At 41.5% G+C, this 27,542-nt stretch overlaps 1 protein-coding gene across 2 annotated transcripts in view; it reads left to right on the top strand.

Moving 5' to 3' along the window:
* The window catches only part of LOC126400112 (adenosine kinase-like), a 143,456-nt gene that overhangs the window by 12,296 nt on the left and 103,618 nt on the right, over positions 1-27,542 (top strand). For both annotated transcript variants that reach the window (XM_050060587.1, XM_050060588.1), the window contains one exon: positions 9,583-9,661. In XM_050060587.1, the coding sequence (XP_049916544.1) occupies positions 9,583-9,661 (79 nt within the window). The remainder of the gene's footprint in view (positions 1-9,582; positions 9,662-27,542) is intronic.

Below are 27,542 nucleotides of genomic sequence, written 5' to 3'. Positions count from 1 at the left end.
AGGGTGGGAGGCTCATATCACTGACAGGGCTGACTCAGGGGGATCAGCGCTGGATTGAGACACACATCACACACACATCATCACACGACACAGGAGATCAGTGGAGGTGCCTCTCCACTCACACACCCCGCTGTCTGTGTACATCTTACACACCCCTGCTGCTGCCGTGCAGCTCAATCTGCTTACTGGGAGGAAAACAACAAAGGCCTCTCTCACTGAGTACATGCTAAACACTCTGGCTCCTGGGTGTGTGTGTGTGATAGATTCTGCTCTGTAAACACACTTGACTCTACCCCTGTTTTTTTTTTGTTTTTATTTTTTTTAAAATATAACGAAGCGAATTGTGAGTGCTAGAAACCCCCGGCGGAGCTATCCTGGTGTGTCAGGAGGAGAAACACTCCTCCTTGTGTGTATGTTTGTGCTCACATGCAAGCATGCGTGCAGAAGCTGCATGTGCTTGCCATGGTGCCACTTCACTGGATGCACTCATGCTTGACTGAGTGTGTAGACACATTACAACCTCACCACCCCCCACCCCCCTTTTTACTTCCCAGCTCCCTTGTCTGTTGCTGAGGCTGAGTGCTGTACTACAGTACTTAAACTCACCTACGCCGGCCCGCTGGGGGGTCAGAACATCCGGCTCCCCCTGCCACTGAGGGCAAAGGTCGCGGGCCTGCATCCATCAGCCGACCTCTGAGCCAAAGAGAGTGAGCAGAGATTAATGGCACTCAACTGGTAATTGAGACATCAGAAACATGTTCAGCCGCCAGCCGTGCTGCTCTTGATGTTTTATTGATATGCATGAATCCAACGATTTGGGGCACTTGCATAAATCCGACATGCTCACCAGAGCCGTACTCAACTGTAAGAAATGTGGATCTAGACCTTTTGAATTATAAAACAAGGAAACTTTTCAAATAATCAAAATAAAGCACATCTTGTTCTGTTCTTCTTTTTTTTTTCTTTATCACTGAAATAGGTTAACAGTCTGCGATGCAGGGTGATTGCACTGCATTTAAAGCATACATGCTGCATCATGAGAGATGGCTGATGCAATCATAATTAAGGCTCTTCCTCTGGAGCTGCAAATGCCTGCCTCTTGTTGACGGCGGCTGCCAGCAGGTGGTGCCAGAAGGAAACATCACAAGTCAAAGGGAGTGTAACAAACATAATCCACATCTCTGTGCATGTGGGCGCCCCCTCCCCACCCACCCACCCTCCTCCTCTCCCTCCAACTCCCCCTTTTTTAAAGAGCGTTTTATAATTAAAATGTGGGCGTCTCAGCCAGTACATACAGCATGTTCAGTTCAGAAAAGCATGCTCAGGGCTATTTTTAGTCATCTTTGATCCCCAGCAGCCACACAGGAAAAGCCAATGATGGCAGCAGCTCGTACACACGGAGGCTAGTTAGTGTACTATCTGGTGCTGATCATTTCTCTACACCTAGCCTGTGCGGGGGTAGAGATGGGAGGCCTGACTGATGAACAGCAACACTCCCCGTGTGTTTAAAGTTCACACTGGGCCATATGGTCCCCGCAGTAGGGGGTGTTGGTGGAATTATTCACACGGAGCGCTCTGAATCACTGAGATCCTGGTATCAACCTCCAAGATAAGGGGAATGTCTCAAAGGCTTTGTGCTCCGGCTTCAAATCTCAATCCTCAAGAGAACACCAGAAGCCCCATCCTTGCTTACACGCTCCGTCTTCCCACTCTCTCCCTCAATGTGTCCCTCTCTTTCTCTCTGTCTCTTTCATGTCCACACACTCACACTCCCTCTCCCACATCCACACAGTACAGTGTGACAAACAACGCCACCCTCTGCAGCGCGAAGCCAAAAACCTGTGACATTTTAGAGGAAATAATATGAACTCATCCTCCATGACCAGATTTTGCCCCCGCTGCCTAATCCTTGAGTGCAGCCTAATTAAGTACAAACAGCAGTTCTCGGTTAATGCCAACAAATGGGCTGCTGCCGCTGCTGCTGCTGGATCGGCCGATTATTAAAGGGATGCACATTTGTTGTTTCTGCATTCTAATGCAATTACTCACCCATTATGACCATGTAATTGTGCAGTCATTAATTGTGCATCCAGTCTATAATGCAAAAAGGCTCATTGCGTTTTTTTTCAATGCACCGAGGGACTTGAGGCAGGTTTTTCTCAGCCGAACAGGGATTTACCCAAATGGATTGAGATACCTGAACGATGGCGATATCGTAATGCTTTTGTGCAAATCAACATTCATCCCTTCGCGTAGTGTATTAGAAGATGTCAGAGGACGGGAACAAGGCCTCGCTCGCTGTTTGAATCATGACTCATTTGTGTTCAGTACTTTTATGCGCCTCATTCTTCGCCATCTATTCCCATCCTGCCCTAATGTTCCACTGATAAGAATGTCCTATTCATTCTGAGTTCTCCACCAGTTGCTACAGAGAGAGAGAAAGAAAGACAGACTCTACAGGCATTGAATGAAAAGCACATCCATTTCTGAGGGGGAGCGCGAGCACGGTAGAAGATAATTATTGATTTGAAATAAGAAAAGATAAGGCTCAACCTTGAGCAGCCCGGCGATAGCGCGCAGAACAGAATAATTAATGGGCCTGTCTTGTGTCGGGACAAGCTTTCACACTGAGACGAGCGTATTGATTTTAAACAGATAAACTGCGTAACCCTTTGTGAAGGGTTTGACAAACAATTTAATTGGGGGGAAAAACAACAATATTCCTCACCCTTTCCATCTCCCTTTCATCACGTCCCCGAGCTGTTTTTCCTCCGCCTGACCTATGGAAACAATTACTGTGCATCAGGCCTTGTACTGCCTCCAGACTACCAAGGAAGGCATGGTGTAGGATGCACACGCTGATTGGGGAATCTAATCAATGGTGGAACCTGTCTCCACTCCAGATGCCAGTGTTGAAACTGGGATTACCAAAGCCTTTTAGCTGCACGGCAACCTCTCTGCTTCTGTCAGAGAGAGAGAAAGATGGATCTGCCTGTTTAAATGTACCTGCCTGCTATGGCTGAAGCAGAGATAATTTACTGTTCCTGTACAGCCCTCCTCCTTCCTAATCCCCAAGGAGAGCAGCAAAGGAGCCCCAGTCCTCTCACTTCTTCCCTTGCCCTCCCCTGATTAGTGATAGGGGCTGTTTGATCATGTTTCCCTGCCTGTCCATGTGATTTGTAAGCTGTTTAAACGTGAACGAGGCAATTAAATAAGGACGAACGCAGGAGAGTGGGTGCCGCGGTGATCATTAGCGATGAATTACCCCGGTGTGCACTCAAACACTCGGGAGGACTTTCAGGCAGACCACTCCCGAGGATCCAGATCCAATCTAGCCATTGATTAACAGAGACTTGTTCTTCCTGTGAAATCACTCGACGGGGATTTTAGGGCACTCATCCGGTCTTATCGAGATAGGCTAACATCAAAGGCGAATGAAGAGGGATTGGGTAAATGGGCTCGCCTTGCCCTCCATGTAAGAGACTTAGAGGAGCAAATCTTGAATTATTGCCTCATGTAAATAATCTACTCGGCTCGCTTTTTTTGGGGAGGTGAGAGAGGAACTCATGAGTCACTCGGGGCAGAGAACACTCATGGTACTTTGGAAGCTCTCATATTTCCCTTGATGAGAAACAACGGTGGGGGCTCCATCCCCAGGAATGTAAACAACACGATGTTCCTGACTTGTGTGATCTGCCCCAACAATTTGAATGTGTTAAGCCGGGGAGATGTAGAGGTATTAGTTTTTGAGGAGGACTCTTGTATCCTCTGAATACAAATATTGCATTCAGTAGCCTAATTCCCCTAATTTGATTTAAGCTGAATAAATAAGTGCTTCTATTAGTCTCAAATTGGAAGGTATGAAATTGAAAAATAGCACAGCGCCTTTAGTTAAGAGTGGTATTTAACCAGAGTGTCAGGGGCAGTCTCTTGTAAAGCATGTGTTATATAACACAGGCTGTCTGTACATTAGTGGAATGCAAGGCATAGTTGGAATTGCTCCTCCATTGAACAACACTAGCAGGTTTTAAAAGCAGAGGTTACTGGCTGAGGACATTTTGTTCAAAACAATTTCTTTTTCTCTGCTCCCTCCCATCACCGAGTGAGCTCAGACTGCAGTAGATGGAAAGGGATTTTCTCTTCCTAAATGGCCAAGGGGGCCGTTTACGGTGTCACTACTATGGGATCACATGATGTTTGAGGGTGTAAAGGTCTCGAGGCAGCTGCTCCTTTTCGGATGGGATTTTCGAGGCGTCCAAGAGCAGGGCCCCATGCTGTCTGCACTGAAAGGTGGAGCAAATACTTCTAGGAAGGAAAAAAAAAAAAAAAGCTGAAATCCTCAGAAGCTGTGTGTCTATTTGAAATGGGTTCTGGAGTCCCTCGGCTGCCTTCATGTTATAAACACCCACAGTGCTCAAATTCTTCCTTTGTCAAGGAGTCATAACAGGTGTCTCAGGAAGGATTTTTTTTTTCCCGGTTAGCATATTTTCCACTTGCATGGAAAGTTTTTTTTTTTCTTTATTAGGAACATTCTGCCCTGGGTAGACCCCTTGCCTTGAGACATGATATGCAGACTTTCTTTGAAGCGGTAAAGGTTACTTTCACACTCGCTCAAAATTCAGCCATGCCTAGTTAAACCAGGTTGTGCTGAAGTATTGAACACCTCTGGCTGACATATGTTGGTAAGCCATGATGCACTTTGCATACATATTACTCCTGTCTGCAGTGAGCACATACAAAACATGTAACATATTTTTTGGGTTCAGCTTCAGTTTGCACCCCCAAAACATGCAACCTTTGACCTCTCCTAGAAATGTTGTTTTAATCCTAAAAAGGGAAAGTATTAGCATGCTGTAGCAGAGCCTTTATGTAACCAGCACCCCTTGGGATCACACCCAAACAACCCCTTCTTATGCAGTTAATTTAAGGTGGAATTACACATAACACCGGTGGGAATGGTATGGCGCACCTTGAACTATTTACCATATCATTGGATTTTTTCTCTCTCATGTAAATACACTTACAAATTGACAGTCTTCAATTTACAGTTGAGGGAAAAAAAGCAAAGGACCTCCTTAAGTGGCGTATCATCTTGACTGCAGTTAGGTCAATTTCCTTAGCAGGGTGGACACGTTTATATAGCCAGCCCCCTGGGAGGCTGTTTGTGTGAACGATGTGGAGAATACGCATTATTCATGTTCTCCGCTCCCCAGATAAAGACTCTATCTCGCAGTGTAGCCCAGCTTTGCATCACGTTACGCCTAAGCATTGGAGCTATTGATGTTTGAAATGGCAGTATGATGGGAAAATACAAAAATGATAGAACCGCCTTCAGTATTTCACTGGAAACCCAAGGGTGTTCCTGTGGTTTATGTTTGAAAACTCAGATTGTTTACTCCCCACTCCCCAATGTCATGTCTGTTTTCTTGACTCATTGTGTTTAGTCTGTCGCAGTCATCTCTAAACTCTGCTGTATGGTTCATACATCAAACATTTAATCAGATGTGGTCTTGCTCTAAACAAGCGATGCGGCTACGAGGATTTTGTACACAAGGAAATTGTAAGACTTGTTTTTCTAATTGCTCTGAAAGCATCACCTAAGCAATACAAAATGGCTGCCTGTCTGGAAAGATGAATAGTGAAAGATGAATAGTTTCTTTTATTTTCATGCATCCCTTTGAGGAAGCAGTTCAAGTTCCCTCAGAAACAACTTTCACTGCTCATCTTGCTTTAATACTGTATGGCTAACTACAACCATGTGTTGACAGTGTTCCTTCTTTTGCTTTTATCAAGTTGGCATTTAGACCCTAACTGCCTCTTTTCAACTCCAGCAACATTGTGGTCAAGAATCTCATTTAACAAAATCCAGCACTTGCTCGCAGCTTTTTTTTCCTTTGTCTTTTTCTTTTAAAGCAATTGATATAAACAGCTTGCACCTGGAATGTCACAAGTGAAGAATGCCAAAAAAAAATGTATGCCACTTTCAAGTTTATTAGATTGCAGAGATGACATGCTGCTGTCTGCTCAACAGATGAGACAGAGAGGGAGAAAAAAGAAACAAACATTTTGATGACTTAACCCAGTGATTCCCAACAAGGAGTACTTGTACCCTAGGGGGGTTTTCTCTAGTTGCCAGGGGATACGTGTAAAGATTGTAGAGTAGCTTAATGAATTTTGAAACCTAGAAATTATGTTTTGATTAGAAAATTATATATCCACATAGAGTAACTTTAATTGTAACACCTGAGCACTATGTTTAGTGATTGCGAGTGTGGGCAATTAGTCGGCAAGCAAGCAGAGAGGTCTTAACCGGTTGATAAAAGTAATGGATGTTAAAATATTCAGCTAAAATAATATATGTTTGGGGTGGGGGCGCCATCTTCTGTTACCTGTGCCTGCTACAGTTGTCAACCAACAATATGTGGACAGACTTACCATGATAAACTAAATATATCCATATGACTTGGTATCAGAAGACTGTATTACGTACTATGCCTGGATATTATAAATAACTTATTATAACTTATAACTTAATAACTTGAGACCATATGTTACAAATCCCTGGAAGCTCATGAATAGTTTAGCAGTGGCTGGATGCAAGATTTTTCAGTTCACATGCCGGCACACTGCAAAGGTAAGGTAGCACTCCTTGTTTTGGCCCAATTAGCCTACTAAACCAAACAAAATACAAAAGGTAAGCAGCAGGTAACCACTGTAGCAGGCACAGGTAACAGAGCGTGTACCTCACAAAATGGTGCCTCTGTCCCACGTGGTGTGACATACCTTCACATTCCCAATAGGTAAATGGTGAGAATAGTTACTTAAATGTAATAGATAACTGGTTAAAACTGTTAGCTAAAAGTAATGAATAAATGGTTGCAATATATAGCTAGAAGTTATGAATAAACTTTTAAAATCAGCTAAAGGTAGGCTAATGGATAAATGGTTGAAAAGGGTAAGGGTTATTAATAAGCTGTTAAAATTAGCTAAATGGATAAGCAGCTAAAAAAAAAGCTAGCTTAAAATGATGAATAAACTATTAAAATGAGCTAAAAGTATCAGATAAATGTTATAATAGTTATCTTAAAGTAATGAATGAACTTAAAATCAGCTAAAAGTAATGGATAAGCAGTTGAGATAGTCAGCTAAAAGTAAGAATACTTGGTTAAAACTGTTAGCTAAAAGTAATGAATAAACTGTTAAAATTAGCTAAAAGTAGGCTAATGGTGGGGCGTCGGTGGCTTAGTGGTAGAGCAGGCGCCCCATGTACAAGGCTGTTGCTGCAGCGGCCCGGGTTCGACTCCAGTCTGTGGCCCTTTGCTGCATGTCTCTCCCTCTCTCTCTCCCCCTTTCACACTTCACTATCCTATCAATTAAAGGCTAAAATGCCCATAAAAAATATCAAAAAATAAATAAATAAATAAAATAAAAGTAGGCTAATGGATACATGGTTTTAATTGTTAGGTAAGGCTTATATAAACTGTTAAAATTAGCTAGAATTAGGCTAATGGAAAAAGGGTTTTAATATTTAGGTAACGTTAAGGCTTATATAAACTGTTAAAGTTAGCTAAAAGTAGGCTAATGGATACATGGTTTTAATTGTTAGGTAAGGCTTATATAAACTGTTAAAATTAGCTAGAATTAGGCTAATGGATAAAGGGTTTTAATATTTAGGTAACATTAAGGCTTATATAAACTGTTAAAGTTACCTAAAAGTAGGCTAATGGATACATGGTTTTAATTGTTAGGTAAGGCTTATATAAACTGTTTAAATTAGCTAAAAGTAGGCTAATGGATACATGGTTTTCATAGTGAGGTAAGGCTTATACTAAACAGTTTAAATTAGCTAAAAGTAGGCTAATGGATACATGGTTTTCATAGTGAGGTAAGGCTTATACTAAACAGTTTAAATTAGCTAAAAGTAGGCTAATGGATACATGGTTTTAATAGTTAGGTAAGGCTTATTAATAAACTGTTAAAATTAGCTAAAAGTAGGCTAATGGATACATGGTTTTAATAAACTGTTAAAATTAGCTAAAAGTAGGCTAATGGATACATGGTTTTTTGAATAAATGGTTGAATGTGTTTACTAAAGTCCCAACCGCAGTTTGACAGGGGAGATGACTTGAGCTTCCAAAGTGTACATTTCGACTTAATTTAGACTTCTCACACTCACTGTGGTCGATATGAAATGATGATTATGTTATCACAAGTTGTTAAATATATCAACTTTTGTTGAAGAAATGCTTCAGAATGGGCACTTTTAACATCAATGCCAGGCAATGACCGTTTGACGGTACTCTCAGACTGCAGCTGCAAGTTTTCAAGTTGTTTTTGGTTTGTCTCTTTAATCAAATTTATGAGACTATTATACAGCAAGTTTACAAACTTAAACTGCAGCTGCAAGTTTTCAAGTTGTTTTTGGTTTGTCTCTTTAATCAACTTTATGAGACTATTATACAGCAAGTTTACAAACTTAAACTGCGACTTCAAGTTTGTCAAAACAGACGCTGTTTTGCAACTCAGATTTTATACATAATTGGTAACGCTTCATTTAAAATAAATAATAGTAACAGCAGTAAATAATTTAAGGTGGAGTTACACATAACAGTGGTGGGAATGGTATGGTGCAGCTTGAACTATTTACCATGTCACTGGATTTTTTTTGTCTCATGTAAATACACATACACATTGACAGTCTTCAATTTGCAGTTGAGAAGGAAAAAAAAGCCAAGGACCTCCTCATGTGGCGTATCATCTTGACTGCAGGTCAATTTCCTTAGCAGGGTGGACACATTTATACTGTATAGCCAGCTCCCTGGGAGGCTGTTTGTGTGAACGATGTGGAGAATACACATTATTCATGACCTCCACTTCCCAGATAAAGACTCTTCCTCGCAGCGTAGCCCAGCCTAGCATCATGTTATACCTAAAGATCGAAGCTATTGATGTTTGAAATGACAGTATATGATAGAATTGCCTTCAGTATTTCACTGGAGTTGAATAAATGGTTGACATTTTTAGCTAAAAATGATGACTAAATTGTTAAAATCAGCTAAAAGTACTGGATAACTTATGTTAGCTAAAATTAGAAGTTAGAAAAGTAGCTTCTGAGAAAGAACATTAGCAGATTGTGATGCTAACATAAGTATTTCAGCATGCTACGTCGGCAGTATTCCAATGGAGACTCACAGGAATTTGCTTATTCTGTCCTGTGTTAGCTGGAAATATGCCATGTTGATTTAGTAATAAAAAGGTTGATCCTCAGAGTCATTAGGATCCGCTCTCTGGAGACCACAAATGTCTGTGTTCATTATCTATGTTCACAGCTGCTCTTCAACTGTACCTGTGTAACCTCTCCTAATGGATTTTGTATTGACTAATTTGTGGTGCTTATGAAATGCAATTTCTCCTCACTCCTCCTACACATGTTGTAATGTGGCAAGTGTTGATAAACCTGTGGTCTGCCCATGTTACAGCTGGTTGTATCTGGCGTTTACACTGAGCCTCTATCAGCAGGTCTGGTCTAATTCACTCTGTGGTTAATGCTTTCATAACAACTCTTGTTCTTATTTATTTTAGGTTTGAAGAAATCGTCAAGAGGAACAAAGTTGAGTACCACGCTGGCGGTTCGACCCAGAACTCTGTGAAAATTGCTCAGGTTAGTCTTCTCTGGCCCTCTGCTGTGTGCCTGAGTGTGTTTTGAATATACAGTGATATGCTTGTAACCTGAGGTCTGTCAGCCTGGGAATACAGAGCATAGCTGCACAGCATGTTGACATATTACAGTTCTAGGTGTTGTGAATTCATCAGACCTGCCATGGAAAGAGAAAGGCGGGGAGGATTCATAATATTTGCAGTGTTATCTAGTTGGCCTAATTTCCTGAGACATATCAAACATCAATTAGAGAGAATTACAAGTAGATGCAATTAACGTGTCACAACAAATTATATCAAACAAATGCTGATCTTCTCTCTGGCTGTTAGACAGATTTGAGCATCTAAAAGAAATCGGTGATTGTCCAAATCTAAAATGGCAATCTGAACTTGAGAAGATTATTCACTGAATCTCTCTCTTCTCTCTCTTTTTTTTTTTAAGTGACTGCAGTGAGTCTGTGAATTTGACATGCAGTGATTAGCCGCTGATAAGGCTTTGGTCTGCTCACAATAAACAAAGAAAAAGCACCCAGCTGAAAAATAATTCTCTTCCAAGGAGAAATGAGTGCAGAAGCTAATTGAGAGGCTGATGTTTGTGAAAGCGCCGTCTCTTTCTTGTGTGTGGAGTGTTTCTTTTTTTTTTGTTGTTGTTTGTACGTGTCAGTACAGTGTGTAGAGTTCGTATTTGTTCACATGTGCTTGTGTGCGTGCGTTTTTTTTTATGTGTGTTTTTGTGTGTATTTAGCACAAGATAGATACAGAGAGAGGGAAAAGAAAGCAGGCAGGCCCTCAGGCTGCCACCATCTCCGTGCATCCTTTAAAAAGAGACGCAGAGCTGTGCACCTCCATACAAACACTCTTTAATTATCAAGATCAGAAGCGTTTACATAAACCTCAGTCACTCACAGGCATTAGCTGCCAACTTGATTTTATTCTGTGGGCAACAACTCCCTATTTTTTTTTTTTTTTTTTTATCGTGTGCTAGATGCAGTTGGATTTTAAAAACTGGTGGGCTCACTTTTTCCACTTACAACCTTGAAAATTGTAATTACAGAATTTTCAGCAGAGATTATTTCCTCGTTTCTTGTCATTACACCAGCTAAAGCCACAGACTTAGCTTGGTCTGCCTCAGTTAAGACATAGACCTTGACAAAGGATTTTTCATGTTTTATTTAAGAAGACACTGAAGGAAGTGCCCTAAGGTGCGTATCCACTCCTTTGTGAAATCAGATGGAGAGGGAGATTTTTATTGCAGGCCCTTGCTGGAGAAAGAGCCGTCATGGCCTCTGTGCCCCGTGAGAAGCGTTCAGTCAACTAAATTGGTCTTATAATGGCATGGTAGACCCCAGTCAAATGTTATTCTACTCTGTTTATTTGGATATTTACCCCCTTCAGAGAGAAGATGTAGAGCTGATTCTGAAATGCTCATGATAACAAGAGTGTTTTCGTCCCACACCCAGAAGTCTCCGAAACAGTTTCTGTCAATATATACCTTGAAGCGCTGACTTTTCCACATTCCACTTTCAGGTGATGGTGTTCTTTTATGAAAAATGTATAATGCATAACCGGCTCCCAGATTATCACATTGTAGCACTTGCAATATGTGAAACTTCAAACCCTGCTGTATTGTGGAAGCTGAACCTTCAAACACGAATGATATGCACTGCAGCACTGAATCCACATCAAAGGGCCCAGTGACTAAATGAGATGCTCGATCCAGGGCAGGTTTGCTCAGGAGCACCACCGCTGCTGGAAGAGAGAGAGGAGTGTTCAGAGGCTTTGCACAGGAATCGCTGCACACGCTGGGAAAACCCAGGGTGTGGGAGGATCAATGCCTTTGCCAGTAGAACTCGTACTTTCCTCCAAAACCTAACCGCTTCATCGGAGGCTGTAATAGGTTAAATACTGCCGCTTCATCTGAGTTAAGATTTCTGCACTATCAAGGAAAACCTAAACCTTGGCTTTAAGAAGATGCAGAATCGATGGTAATTGGATTTAGTCAAATGAGAATTGACCAAACTGAAGCTTAGATGGATAAGTATTGTTTCCCTTTAACTACCGTCTCTGCCCCACTCTTTGATCGAAATCAGCTGTTGCAGTGTTTGCTAGCCGTCGATTGGATGCACTCAGTGCTATCTTTAGCTCTGGGACATTACTTTTTTCCATGCATTATGCCTGTAATTATCAATATTCAAAGCACACATCATGACAAACTCAAAAGTCCCAAGGTGGACGTATCGACACATTTGTACTTCCTTATCTGCGCCCCAGTGCTCCTAAATAAGCCTTAGATTTTGTTTGGATTGAGTCAGTGAAGTTGCAAGCTTGTATGCAGAGCTGTCTGGCTCTGATTCTTAAGAAGAAGAAAAAAACGCAACGATAGAAGTGGGTTGGAGCTTGTTGCCTTTGCCCAGGCTCTAACAAACACCATGCCCTGAAGGGGCATCCGACATAAAGGCTCACCTACTGGATGTTGCAGGGCTGTAAGGTAACAAAAACCAGCCCGGCGTTGCTCGCTCACATACAGCCTCACACATCAAAGGGCTTCTCCTTAGATAGGGCACGGCGGGAAACAACAGTCATATTTTTTTTCAGTCATTTACAAAGTTGAAGGGGAGGGAGAAAAAAAATTGTGGCCTTTCTGAGCATGTGATCCAGAATTTGGTACCGCCGCCGAGCACGCATGGTGTTTATCACAGGTGACAGAGTCGGTGGGGCGAGTCGGTTGACTGGAGGGCTGTATCAAGAAGCACAGTCAATTCATTTAGACAGAACATCAAAGTCCTCCAACAGCTCCTTAGGGCCAAGAGATTGAAGTCTGAGCAGAGACAGGCTCATAGGGAGTTATTGCTGCTGCCAGGGAAGTAGATCCTACTCAGAGTGCCTCGTGCAAACCGTGCATTCTCATTATGGTCGTCACAAATCAACAACATTGACACATTTTATTTCTTTGCACTGTAAGCAGGCTTCATACCCATTCACCGACGGGACAAATTGCTACGTCTAAGTGCCCGAACTGTGAACGTGTCACACAGAGTTATGATTAAGTATGTCCCCTTTTTCTTTATTTAGGTTATGTTCTTTGTTTGCAGTCTGTATCATCAATTCACTGTGATGTCTTAATTATTGTTTAGAAAGTAAAGGCTTTTGAAAAATCTGCTGTCTCTGTTTTGGTTATGATGCCTGTTTAACATTTCCTCAGACTTGGTCAATCGTGGAAGGGGTGAATGGGGCCCAGGCTTGGATGTTGGCTCTGAGCTCTTAATTGGAAACGCATGTGCACCACACTGTTGGAAGTTGTATTTAAAAAACAGAACAATCCCACAGCACTACTTGACTTTGAAAAAAAAAGGTCCTCACCAGCTCAGATTTTGTAGGGGAATACTTAAACTGGGTTTGATGTCTCATTGAAGGCATTGACTTATTTCTTGGGGTGAAAATATTCCATGACCTAATGTTTGGCTTTTACAGCTCGTTTTGTTAAATAAATAAAGAACAGCAACTTGCCTCCATTTGAATGGGCTAAATGAAGAAATGCCTACGTCTGGTTCCACTTAGAGAAAAGAGGACAGTTAAGGAGAAAGAGTGGAGCTTTTGTGTTCAAACTATGTGGCTGAACTTTCAGGAGGATGTGCTTATGCGCTTAAAGAGGGCATTCACAATTTTACTGTTGCTCTCTGTTTTTACTTACATTCTTCTCACATTTTGTGATTAGCGTTAAGACGAATATTCTTTGTCTGTGAAGAGACATTTGAGGGCTTTCGAGCCATTCGATGGCGGTTCGTTCTTTAGCGTCTGGGATAAGAGCTGTGGCTTTTTGGTTTTTGATCACACTGAGTGAGCTTGTAGTTGCATAGATGGCGGCGCAGCTGTGCCAAAATGAGCACACTAATGACCGATTAAAACCTGAACCCTGGTGGGCCTTTGAGTTTCACGCCGCAGAAATCAACCCTCTCAACTATGTGCCTGTTGTTAAAGCAAAAGCCTCTTGTTTGTTTTAAGACAGGTTAATTGCAGAACCACTGTTAGCGCCCGCTCTGAGCCGTTTTATGGCGCCGGGGTCTTGCCGTTTCCTTCCCATTACGAAGCAGTGGAAGGTCACAGTCTGTTAAGCTTCTTGTGAGAGATGCATGGAACCAAATGGATTTTTTTCTCCTCCTTTTTCATTCCCATCTCAACTCATTCTAGACATTCCAGGTGTGCAAGTGTGCACTTGAGGGGGGGCTGCCATTGTTTTTCCTCGGCACAAGCAGCGGAAGCAAAGAACGCCTCATTCGCTTTGATGAGCGATGTGTTCATGCGTGGGCTTCAATGTCACCCGCCATGAGGCAGCTGTGAAGTCGCAGCTCACGTCTGTGGTGCCATTTACTCAATGATGAAGTGGGGAGATCTCTGTTGGTTCCACATCCACCTCCCCTTTACACACACGTGTACGTGCACACACCGTCTGAGCGTGTGTTCCTCCCACCTCAACTGTATTGTGACTGTATGTCACAGCTAATACCAGCATGCATTAAATCTCAAGCTCTGTGATCACAGTGATAAAGGTTGACTGGGCGATTATGCAAGGCTTTGTCATCAGAGGGATTTGTTAACAGCTGATGGCCCCGCCGTGTGGCGCCTGCTTTCTTCTGTTTCCTCGAATTTGACTTTCACACGAAAAATAATTTGTTTGATTTAATTTTCCTCTCAGATGCACGAGATTTGTGTTGCCCCGGCGAGAAATGGCACAGATTGCCGTATAGGTGACATATTATCGTCCCTGTTGAAGTTAATTTGCCGTCAAATTTGCGACTTAATTTAAGCTGCCAAAGGGAAGACGTGGGGAGTAGATTGTAACTCATAAGTATGCATTGGAAAGAGTGTTGATTAACATTGAGGGCTCGAGAGACAGACTCACTCAATGTGTATCATCTGGCCTCAGAGGCTGGCAGTGGAATTGAATGTGATATCTTGCATAACGTGTCCTTGCTTTAAGTCCTTGGTTCCAGGCTCAGGAAGAAAGGCAGCACCATTGGCTTGCTTGCTTTTTGCTTGGCTGTTGTACAGTTGCCTGGGCTCGAGGCAAGCTCTGAGTGAAATCTAAAAGGACTTGTGAAGCAGACAGTAGTCTACATATCTGGCAGCATTCTCATGTCAAATTACCGAATGATATTTTGCACAGGACACTTGGTACGCCTGCCACGTCGCTGTATTCTGCAGTTAAAAGCAGACACTTGTATGTTTTGGTGCACAGGCGATGAAAAAAAAAAATGCGCTCACATGACTGTGGAATGGTCGGAGAGCCTTTCAGACTGTAAACAATGGTTCATTAAACGGACTGTTGGTTGGAATCGTCTGTTGACACAGGTCAAGTAAGTGATGAATGAAAGGATGATTGTGCATTTTACACAACTGTTCTACATTTTCATATGATTATTGAACGATGCCCCTCTCTCATATTTCCCCGCAGAATGTCTGTGGCAGTAGCATTTATTTGGCACATTCTCAGCATGCTCCCACTCTTGCGGTTGAAGTGTTGCATAGCAACTGAGAAAAACAGCTTTAAATATTTTGGTTAAAAAGGTTTTAAGAAAATAAAGAACAGCCTGCAATTACTGTTCATTTCTCCCGAGTTCATAAGTTTAAGGAGCTGTTGTATTGTGCCAAGTAATAAATGAAATACCAAATTAGGCTTTGTGTTTGCTTGGAAAAACTGAGAAGCGGTATGTCGAGAATATTGCGTCCCCTTGTGCCAATTCAGTTATTCATCTATAGCTATTTTGTTTATCGAATAAATGCTGGCAGCTGTCTGCAGCTTCACTAATTCACAACTGTTTTGAAACAAAGCTCACGGTAGTTTTCAGAGTGCAGCTTGGCTCAGTTTTCAAGCCAAGCGAGTATATCTGTGACAGGATGGAAAATGTGTAGGTGAGTGCAAATTTGAAGTGATGTGCCTCAGGAAAACGGATGGGGATGGATCGACGGGGATGGGGGCGCATGTGGAGAGAGAGAAGGCTGGATGACGCACAGCAGGTGACAGACAGACACTAATAGTAATGGCTCTTATCAGTGCTTCGCTCGCTCCCTCTTTTCACATGGGCTCTGACATCCTCCTCCTACTCCACCCCCTCCATCTAGCAGGGGGTGCTGGGAGCTCGCTGGGTTGTGCAGCCCGCTCAGACGGAAAGAGCCTGCCAAACACCGGTCCCCTCACATATAAATTGCATCATTAACATCGCCTAGATTATTCCAAGCTCTCCCACCGGGTTTATGGCAGCACCGGCTCAACTTAACTATTTGACTCACTGAAGACATTCAGGTTTCCTGAGTGAGCTGTGCTCAGATCTGTGGTGAAATGCGCCAGTTCTATTCTCTCTTAAGGTTTTAAACAAATCCTGAGGAAATCTGTCTGCTTTTTTTTTCTCCTCAGAGAGGCTTATTATATAGTCTAATGTGCTTTATTTTCTATCTTCAGTTGTCAGAACCTGAGTTGTGTGTTGTCATGCACACTAAAGGAAGACTGGTTACTATTAGGGCTGGGTGATATGGTAGGAGTCAGTGCTGGGAGACATGCCTGAAATCAATTTCATAATATTGATAACAATATTATTATACTATCCTAATATAAATCACACTACAACATCTACTGTTTAAATATATATCATACTATAACAAATTAAATCAGTGTTTAATGTACCATATAGCTCTTCACATGTGTCATACAAAAACTTTGATAACCAGTTTTGTTCATTTTTTTTATTACAATTTATGTTCTGTATTATAGCACTGTGTAAACAAACAAACAAACAAATGATAACACAATTTCACCTACTGATATATTTTCATTGAAAGCCGATAAATATTAAAAGTGGAATCTGACCCTAGTTTCATTTCATAATATGAATAGGAATATTTTCCTGATCTTGATGTATATATTATGATACAAAATCACTCATAAAATAAACAAATTGAAGTTTATCATAATCAAATGTCTTACACTTAACTAACTTCATCGCATCAGTGTAAAACAAAAACCTCAATAACTTATGTATTTAATTAGATTTTCTGTGAATTGATCATTAGATAACTCCATTTTTGAAAACAGTAACAAGATATGATGACACCATGGTATGATTTAGTGCTGACACAATAAGGGGAGTCATTGATTAATCATGAAAAGGATATTAAAGTAATCTATCAAGTATAAATGTCCAACAGTCTTTCCAGCTGCTAAATGTGAGGATTTGCTGGTTGTCTGTGATTTTTTTTAAAAATATCATTGTAAATTATTTTTGGTACTGGATTTAAGAAACAACTTGATTAATAAAAGAGAAAAACATTAACATATTAAAGGTCCAGTGTGTAGGATTTAGTGGCATCTAGTGGTGAGGTTGCAGATTGCAACTGAATACCCCCCTGCTTATACCTGCGTTTCGCTTCTTAAAATTATTGCTGTCATTGTATGGTGTTGCTAAAATTAGACCCTGAACCAATTGCACTTTCCATTGTAAAATATTGCTACATTGCTGAAGTTTTGCTAATGGCTAATGTTACACTATTTACAAGATCAAATCTTCTTTGCCACTCTAGAACAGTATTGAAAGTTGCTGCACAGCACATCTTGGTATGTAGGCTGCCGTTTCAGAGCAGTAAAGAAGAATTAATTCCCGGGAAAAGGGTGTTTTATCAAGTATGTATAAACAAGTATAAATGATGTGGTATCGGATCAGTGCATAGACTAGCTTACTTTGCCAATACCATTTCCAGCCAGGGTTACCGATACTTGTGTCAGTATTGGAACAACTCTAAAGAAAATGTGAATGGCCCTATCTAGAGCCAGTGTTTGGTTTGTCTGGTCTGGGCTACTGTAGAAACATAGCGGTACAACATGGACCTGCTCCGTATGTAGATATGAAGGGCTCATTCTAAACTAATGAAAACACAGCGATTCCTAGTTTCAGGTGATTATACACCAATGAAAATACAATTATGAATACTATATTCCGTTTCTGTTAGATCCCCTTAAAGGATACCTTTGGCATTTTTCAACCTGGACCCTATTTTCCTGTGTAAATTGATCCAAGAGACTGATGTGAACAGCAATTTTTGATACTGGTCCAGTATTGAGGGAGCCAGCAGCTGCCAGGAGCCGCCGAACAAGCTGCAATGGAGGCACACGGGGCAATTGGACATCGTCACTGTATGTCCATTAAAACTGGTTATTTTTGACACAGAGTGGCTCAGATTGTGAAGTGTCTCTTTACCTTTCACTTGATCCGGTCTGTTCGTTATCGCCTCCTTAAGCAGAAGTCTCTTTCTGAAATATCACTAGATATCTTCTGCCCACAGGGGGTTTGCGCATTTCCGGCCTGTGCCGATAAAAAGAGGAGCTACACTTCGAGCAGCAGTCATAGACTATCTTTGTTGAATGTGGATGTGCTAATGTTTTGGCTAGTTGTGCTGCAAATGGATTCTAACACTCCTCCTGTCCATACACTACGCATGCAGACCTGTGGGTCTTCAGTGACCACAGGAATGACTCCTACCTGTCAAAGAGGAGAAGAAATCCGGAGCTTATTTTTAAAGAAAACTGTTGTCCCAAGAGTGGATTTGCTTGCTGCAGATGAGTGGAGGTAGGCTAATGCTGTTAGCTAAAGTTATTATGTTGACATTGCCTTACTCATGAAAACATTGCAAGATAACAGCAAAGACAATCAATAAATGATTAGGAGGTGCAAAATATCAACTGATTCAACACTGATTACAACAAAACTATGTAGATTGATTACCTATTTTCATCAGTTGACATTCATAATATAGAATCAGTGATAGCAACAAGCTGATGCTATCTATGCCACAGTGAGTGTGCATGGTGGAAAAATAGATTTATGCTTCGGTATTATACGACCTGTAATATATTTTTATTATATTTTATGCCTACATTTGCCCTTCCTGTACATCAAGGAGATACCTACTGGCTATGAATGACGATGGTAATTTTGTTGTACGAGCTCCTATACTCGATCTTTTCTAATAAGTCTGTTATTCCTACATCTAAATCTGATACACATCTTGTGATGTTTCAGAAAGAGACTTCTGCTTAAGGAGGCAATAACAAACAGAACGCATCAAGCATAATAACAATCTGAGCCATTATGTGTCAAAAAAAGCCACTTTTAATGGACGTACAGTGACGATGTCCAGTTGCCCCATGTGCGTCCATTGCAGCTCATTTCGTGGCTGCCAGCAGCTGCTGGCTCCCTCAATACTGGACCACTTTAAAAAATTGTTGTTCACATCAGTGTCTTTGATTAGTTTACACAGGAATAAAGGGTCCAGGTTGAAAAATGCCAAAGTTCTCCTTTAAATCCTACACACTGGACCTTTATAGTACATAATAAAAATATGTCAGTCGCAGTTCAAACGTCATTCCAGTGAAAGTCAATAAATGATTGCTCTTGCTATAAACTTTAACACCAAAAACTTTAACATCTACGTCCACTTGATCCTGCACTGCTAATTGTCCTTTCTTTAAATTGTGTGAGACAGTCCGTGATCTGTTGTACCTAAGAAGGAGGTTCTTAAGCCCAATTGACATCGGCAGTGGAGCTGGATGGAGCTTCCTCCTCAGATCAGTAGGCAATTAACTCTGTAATTACTATCCGAGGTCAGGGTTAAGCTCCGAGTTAAAGGTTGGAGCAGCAAACATTTTATATGATCCTCTTACTCTATTATCCTTTCTCACTGCTACAAGGTTTTACCTCATGGGGAGAATACATTACATAAAGCCCCTTGGCAATTACTCCTCAATGAATATCCTCATGGTGTATAGTCCATATGATTAATCTGGAATCCCCTCTGCCCCTGTCCAACCACAGGCCTGGCTCTGCTTACCATGCAAGTTTCATTTTCACCTGAACAAATGGCTCCTTTAGACAAAAAGTGCCAACCTTTTACTTTTACTGGCTGCTTGGGAGAAGAAAAAAAAACAAGAGAAAAAGAGAGGGAGAGCACAACCTCCTGCAGTAAAAACAGATATTCCAACAAGGAGAAAAAGGGAGGGGTGGGGTCAGAGTGGAGGTGGTGGTGGGGAGTTTTTGGGAAGGGGGGGTGCTTAATAGTGTTGAATAAAGGAACATTTATTTTTGTGCTTCGGCCTGTAACAGCCTCAGGAAATAGCTCAGTCTCTTGATCGGGAGCAAATCCTATTAACTTACAGTGCTCTCACTCAGGGTAATGGGCTCCACCTTGAGACTTGGGAGAGCACTTTTCCCTCTGACACATTGATACCGGTGTCTGGAGGGCTTGGCGTTGGGTAGTCTAACACTCGGGCAGAGACTAATCAAGTCAAACAATCTGCCGGGCTGGAGCAACACGGAGCGAGGATGTTGATATCCAGCGAGCTCATTCAACAGGCCCCTTCACACGTTCCTAACCCAATACCAAAGGATCAGTGCACGGGATCAGTTCAAGATCAGGTTATTCGAGCCCCTGAGAATTGTAAAGCGATCCCCAAGCAGCTTTTGCTTTCTCAGGAGTGATCGGAGCTGTCGGCTCTGTTATAGACTGCAAGGGCCGGGGCCAAAGGGAACTCCTGGGGTCTCCATTTATTTCAGTCCAGCAAGGGAAGGGCTGTGTGTCTGTGAGCGAGTGTTTGCACTGTATGTGTGTGTTTGTGGGAGAAAGTGAGAAAGAGAAACTCAATTTACAGTATGTGGGTAACCACCGTCCCAAAAGCCAATTGGTAGAGAAACTCCAATATCTTTTAGTGAAAACACAGGGCACCTCTAGTTTATTATTTTCTGTCAGGAATCTGATGTTTCAAAAACGGCTGTAGTTAGTTTAAAGCTGCCACATACTGTTATTAGCCGACTGCCAGAACCTCCGGAGAGATGGGAGCTCTCTATCAAAGCATAACTACTCCAATTAACACTGTGCTGGATTGAAAATCGCCTTTGTGGGTGGCAACAGACTCCTCTGTTAAAAAGCAGCAAATTGCTGGTTTCCCAACACATCCCACATGTTTTTTTTGGGTACCGGGACCCTTTGAAATCCTCTAATGCCTCATTTAAACATGCCCCAAACATGACCACATTTGATGCTATGTGACTCCACTGATGGATCACCTCAGTCTGGACCCGCTCATAAATCCATGTTCAATGGCATGTTCTTCTCCTTTCACCATTACCCCTTGTGCCTGCTGTCATCCGGCTGTCTTATGTCTGCAGAGTTACAGTGTGCACCTGTCAGATACAATTTATGGCAAGCAATTTGTTGTGTACCATGGGAGTTGCAGTTTCTTAAGAAGTTTCTCTTGTATTTGTTGCACATTAGACATGGATATTTCTTATTAAGCATTTCTGGCCAAGACTGAAAATTGAGTATGTGCTCTGCCATTTGTTTTCTGCTTTAACACAAGGCTGTTTCTTCATAGTGCCTGAAGCGTTTACTTTTTGGAGGTACATGGTTTCCTCCGGACAGCAACATTAGTTGACTTGCGATGAGCTGTCACCAGCTTTGTTTGATACAATAAAAGAAAATGAATGCACAGCAATTAGATGTTTGTTCTGTCTCATTGTTGCACGACTGCGCCGCTGCTGCTCTCAGCTAGGATTATCGCCCCTAAGAGGGGGAAGCATTACAAAATGACAGCCTCTCATGTCGAACAAGTCAAGCTGATTCAGTGAATATTGAAGAGGTTCCCACCACATGTTCTCCTGCATGTTAAGGGAGCAGCGTTAACCTTGTTTTGATTTGCATCTCCTTTGCAATTAAGATAATATGTCGTAATTAGAATTTTAATGTACCGCTGTGAGATTTTTGATAATTATACAGAATTCTCCGCGGTGATTTTCTCTTGCCTGCTTGTCTTCACAGATGAATTCATGGCTGATTAGATCACTGCTCTAATCAGATTTAGAGTTACATTGTAAGATATCTTCCTGCATGTCTCTGTCAAGCTGAGTTACTCAGTGTAACTGTGAAACGGTTAATGTGACAACACATATGTTTGATAGGGACTTCACAAATAGTACTTTCACAAGCAGCAGGTTGCTTCATAACAGAAAGCTGAGGTGGAACTTCAGCAGTCTGCCAGTCCCATATAATTAACTATAACGGCTGGTTAGTTGAATACAGGGTTGAAGTGATGTCTTGTGCTGTGTCTGAAATCACTCCCTGTTCTTTATATAATAAACACTCAGCAGTTTGCTCTTATTGTGAGCAGTAAATTTGGGACATCACTGACAGGTGCAGTGTCGCATCACATTTAGCCATGGCTCTCTGTTGTTTAATGGGATTTTTGGCTAACAGCAGTGTAAACATTAAAATGTACTCCTATTTAGGGCACTAAATATTGCATAAGATTTATACTTTATACACTCAAATAAAATGGCAGAAAGTAATCGCAGTAGCATATAAGAAGTGATAACTGATGCACCATTGATTTTTGATTGAAAACCTTTTTAGGCCTACCTGTGTTGGTCTTAGCCACAAATAGATGATAATTTACCCTTTTGGTAGAGGAAGCGGCTACTAAGATTTAGGGATAGTAATACCAGTCAGAGAGCAAACTGTATGCATGTTAAAATGCTAATGTTACTGTCTTAGCTTGCATTAATTTTAGTAACAAAACACAGTAACATGCTGAAACTAGCATGCTTACATGCTAAGTCTATGCAGCACTAAGGGTCGACTTTTAAAACAGCTTATTACCTCCCATACTTGTGTCTACTGTAAGGTGGCACTCTCTTGTGGCAGTGGTAACTATTAAGTGATGTGCCGTAGCATAAAAGCGACTAAGTAATGCCACAACGTAACAAATATCACAGAAGCCCCTATTGTTTGGGCAGGAGAGGTGGAGGATGGGTCAAACAGACACAGGACTTTCACCCAGGAGACTGCTGTCCTCATCCAAAGTCAACGTTGACTTCTTCTAATAACAATGTAATCTAGTATGCTAGTATGTGTAGTATGCCATGCTAGTGATGTATGTGACGCATGTCATGTGACATACATAACATTACGTTAGTGTCAAAAGTACTTATCTATTGCCAAACCATGATGTTTTTTCTAAACCTAACCACATAGTATTGGAGCAGAATAGGGATCATTTCATGACGTCATGGGCGTGTTTAAACTGAGACCATTAAAATGGTAACATGTTATTTTGGGGCAGGTCATTTATGTCAGTGTGGAAACCAGTGGAAATCGACCTCTTCTGTCATTAAGGTATGAGAAAGTGTTGGCTAGTGCTAATACTTACATTTTAGTTGTTTATTTAGTTTATCATCGGGATCCTAAAGAAGGTAGCAGACATCTGTCATAGTGAGGAGAAGCGCTTTCATACATAGTAACACACAGGCTCTCTCGGCGACAGCATCTGACAAAAACTGCTCAAGCTGAAATTCATTGCAGCAGAATGATTCCGTTTCTGTTTGCGAACGGTGGTTTGAGCAAAGGCACCACCAGCCAGTGTTTGCTCTCAGTAGTTTAGTTTTTGGAGGGTCCCCACTTGCCATATCTTGTTGTTGCAAGGCTAACGCTGCTGTAGCCTTGGCTTGTCACCACTACATGTTCTGCCGTATCCTTTGGCTTGAGTACATACAACTGAAAATCCGAGTCGTCCAAACCACTGTTAAATGTATCCATGTCCATATCATCCTCTGTGCTTAAATTTTGGATGCCATTTACGCAGTTGGAAACATAGCTAGTTTGCAGTGCAAGCAAAGAGAAGAAGGAAGTTCTGTTTGAGCGAAGTCTCGAGCACGCCCCCTGGCTACTCAGTGGTGACATACAACATGTTCTTCCTGCCTCCCAGCTACTTCATTGTCACGTCAAATGACAGCGATGGATGCAGGAAGAGCAGATTTTGCAGCTATGAACTCAGCTTTCTCTGTCAGTACAGCACACACACAGGGATTTATTGCTTTAATCGACTACATTTACTATCAACACTGATTGGAAATCCACAAGAAAGGTGGCCAATTTTCCCTTTAAGCACCTGCCAACCAATCATAGACAAGTATTACTGATGACATGAAAGAATACAAATATTAGCTTGTTTAGTAAATTGATTAAGTTAGATAGCATTGACACTGTTAATAGGACAAGCATGACCTCATAAAACAGATCAACATGTGAAAAGTGGTGGATAAGTGTTTACTTTGTATTTCATCACACATGAATACAGTGAATGCATTTCCGATTTAATTGGTCGTGTTTTAGTAGGTCAAACTGGCATTTTAAAATTGATGTGACTGCTCACATAATCCATACACCCCACAATGCAACACTTGTAGGATAATTCCACATAATGCATATTTCATCAGTATGCCTAACCTCGATACATTAACTATGGTTGTTTGTTGTGTGTCTGCCTGTGTTTTCGCAGTGCTGTTTCCTAGCTGCTTGTTTTTATTCAGCACAAGGCAGCAGCCAATATTCCCCTTGGCCTTTTCACTACAACTGTACAAACCAGTCAATATTGGCAGGAGAATATTTTCCTGCCCCAAGTTGCCACAGTATCAATACTTGAGGACGATAACAGGGGGCCAGGGTAAATGAACAGAGATCTGCAAAGAAAAACTAAACCTGAGACCTCTTTGTGGTGCGAAATTGGCCACCACAAAGGAATTAATGACGGATCCTTCCAGCATAATTGTCTAATTATGCCGGGCAGATGGGGCACTGCTTTAACTAGGACACATTGTGCTACCTCTCCAGACTCTCCACAACAAAAGGCAAACCAGTGTGACAGCCTCTTCAGCAGTGAGTGGGAGGGAGAGTGAAAGAAAGAAACGGAGAGAGTGGAGGAGAGGAGGGGAAAAAAAAACTGGGTCTGTCACCAAGCCATTCCTCCACTCGATATGTTACCACAGAAACAAATGTATGGTGTAAACACTGCGTGGATCACAGCTCCTGGGAGGTGAATCACTGCAGTGTAATGAGGTTGGTTTACATGCTGCTTCTCAGCTTCCCGCCCAGGCTAACTCAATACTTAAACCCTCTAATTAAACAGAATCGGCCACTCGATAATTGATCACATCGGTTGCCTCGGCATACGCCATCACTATAAGGTTTCATGCCACTGTTTATTAGAGCTGTCTGCCTGCTTTGTCTCCTGGGAAGGAAGAGAGAAGGGAAGTGCGAGAGGGGAGGGGGAGGTAGGGATGAAACAAAGGTAAACATGTAAAGAAATTAAATCTCCGCTCTTGAAAGCTGCTGTTAAAGTAGCAGTGGGACTAGCAGTAGAATATCACATATCAGCATTTGTCTCAAGGGTCTTTCAGGCACTTCAGCTGTACATGTGGTGATAATACTGCCAGTCTTTGCAGGCATTACTTCCACCATCAAAAAGTTATTAAAGGGGCATTAAGTACTCTATGTATTGACCTCTGTCTGCAAACAACAGGAGTTACAACACAGAGACTCTGAGTCCCAATTTCATACTTTATCTAAGCAGGCTTTGAGTAGACAGTAGTCTAGATTTTTGAGTGTGTTTTTCATGAACATTATTGTCCTATGCACCAAAGGAAACTGAGGAGCTTCTCCCAGCGGAAAAAAACGTAGTCAAATTCCAGATGGTGGTGAGACAGCGACAGGAACATCTCAGAAAACAAAAAGATGCATTGAATTAAATTAAAAAGTTTAATTGGCAGTGGTATTCCAAAGTTGCTGTTTGATAAACATCCGTTGATGCAAATATATCTTATATAATTTCCTGTTGGAGGACAGTGATTTTATAATATACTAACTCTTCAAACAGTAGACCATGTAAAATTGGACATGCATATTATGTAGTGTTATGAAGTAGAAGAAACGTGTGATGCAGCTGATTGTAGCCTGTAAATCATAGCAATCATAATTTGCATGTTTCAAAACAGAGTTTAGGAAAGAAAAGCACACATATATAAGTCATTTTAATCTTCACTTAGTAGTCACATGGTGGCTTGAAGTACTGAAGAATATGTGAAAGGTGCTACTATAACTAACATCTCATAGAAATAAATTTTACATCAATTTTATTTTAAATAAATCTGTAGCTTGGATGAGAATCTTTGCATCTTTGCATACATTAGAGAGATTAGATTATAGTCAATGTATTGCAGCTTGTTCAACATGGGATATATATAAAATGACTATATCACGAACATCGAGTATAAATTGTTGGGTAATTTTTTAAGACAAATATGATACATCACACCTATCCAGACCACTCTCTCCAGGCGACTGTGTGTGAGCAGGTGAGGCGTGTATTTTTTGTATCTGCAGGGCTCCATATCGCAGCTGTTTAGTTGCATTTGCGATCATGAAGCACCGGTATGACTTGCAGATATTATTAATATATGATCTGAAGAGCTGGTAGTAGCTGGTTGTTTCCCGCTCACAGTGGATAAAGCCTTACATTTAACATTGCCCCTGTAACAGTGCGACGTTCCGCTAACGGCTAACAGCTAACTGTTGACTGAAAGCTTTATGTTCACAGCAAAGACGTTAAAACTTCTGGCCCAAGACGAGCCGCGTGCACCAGAACTAAAGCACCAATGGTTTAGCTTTGATTTATTTCATTATAGCAACACTTTATTTAACTTTATTATAACAGTAGCTTATTTTGTAGGTGAGTATTTTAGTCTACAGTAGTTTGAAGAAAATTTTAAAATATCACGATATTCTGTATGTCGTGTATTGCAATATTGCCAAGAAAGACGAAGAATATATACTTTATTAATCCAGAGGGGAAATTCAATATGGTCACTCTCTCGTCATATACACACAGGTCCCAAATATACACACATGCATAAACAGGACCTATATATGCAATAAATGGAGAGATGTCAGAGTGAGCAGACTGCCCATGGATAGGCGCCCCAAGCAATTGAGGGTTTGGTGCCTTGCTCAGGGGTGCCTTAGCAGTGCCCAGGAGGTGAACTGGCACCTCTCCAGCTACTAGTCCCAACTCCAAACAGGGTCTTGAACTGGCGACCCTCCGGTTTCCAACCCAAAGCCCTTATGAACTGAGTTATGTCGACCCTGTTATATTGCAATATTATTTAAAGGCCATGTTGCCCAGCCTGACAGCGCAGGTGTGTGCAGAGTTTTCCTATTTTTCATTGTCGCCCCCACCCAGGTCCTCTTTTGCACTTGTGTCTAGTCGGATTGTTATTATTGACCTGTGTTATCTGAGGTCCATCACTGTGTTTTGAAGCAGGCGGACAGGAAGTGACAGGACTGACTATTGAGCATCTTCAGGACCTCTGACTTATAGATTACCTCTGACTCCCCGCGGTGAGGGGTAATTGCTGAGTTTCAAAAATTGATTTATGGAAAGTAAATGTATCATCAAGACTAGGGCTGGGGGTGGGGAGGAATGGATTGACGACAAGCAGACAGAAGAAAGAACAGGGCAGCAGGAGGAACATAACATACAGTAGCATGTATTTGTGGTAAATGGGTCTGGAGTAAATACCCAGAGTACACCTGCAGAGCAGACAGCAGGTTATTATAGACGGACCTGAGCAGGTGTGGTGGAGTCGAGGAAGATGTACGACTGCAGTCAGTCTGTTGAGCTAATTTCTTCTGAAAGGTTTTTTGCTGCTTTCATTTCCTTGACTTTACCTCTTAAAGACAGTGTGGCTTCATGCTGCTTAAGTGTACCTAAATCAGTTATTAGCCATTTAAAATAACGTAAAATTACCACCATTAAGAATTAACATTAGATATTTGTTCCATAATTCTGTGCATGCCATTATTACCTTGTCAAAGGGGCCGATATGTATGGAAGTGTGTAGAAGAAGTAAAGGAAAATAGCTATAATTAAGGCTTATTCGTCAAAATGACTTTTCAAGTGGAGTCACCATTATTAGATTTGTTCTATAAGTTACATCTCATTTGTATTTATGAGC

The sequence above is a fragment of the Epinephelus moara genome, chromosome 13, assembly GCF_006386435.1.
Source record: "Epinephelus moara isolate mb chromosome 13, YSFRI_EMoa_1.0, whole genome shotgun sequence".
Classification (NCBI taxonomy): Eukaryota; Metazoa; Chordata; class Actinopteri; order Perciformes; family Serranidae; genus Epinephelus; species Epinephelus moara.
This window is presented reverse-complemented; position numbering and strand designations above follow the sequence as displayed.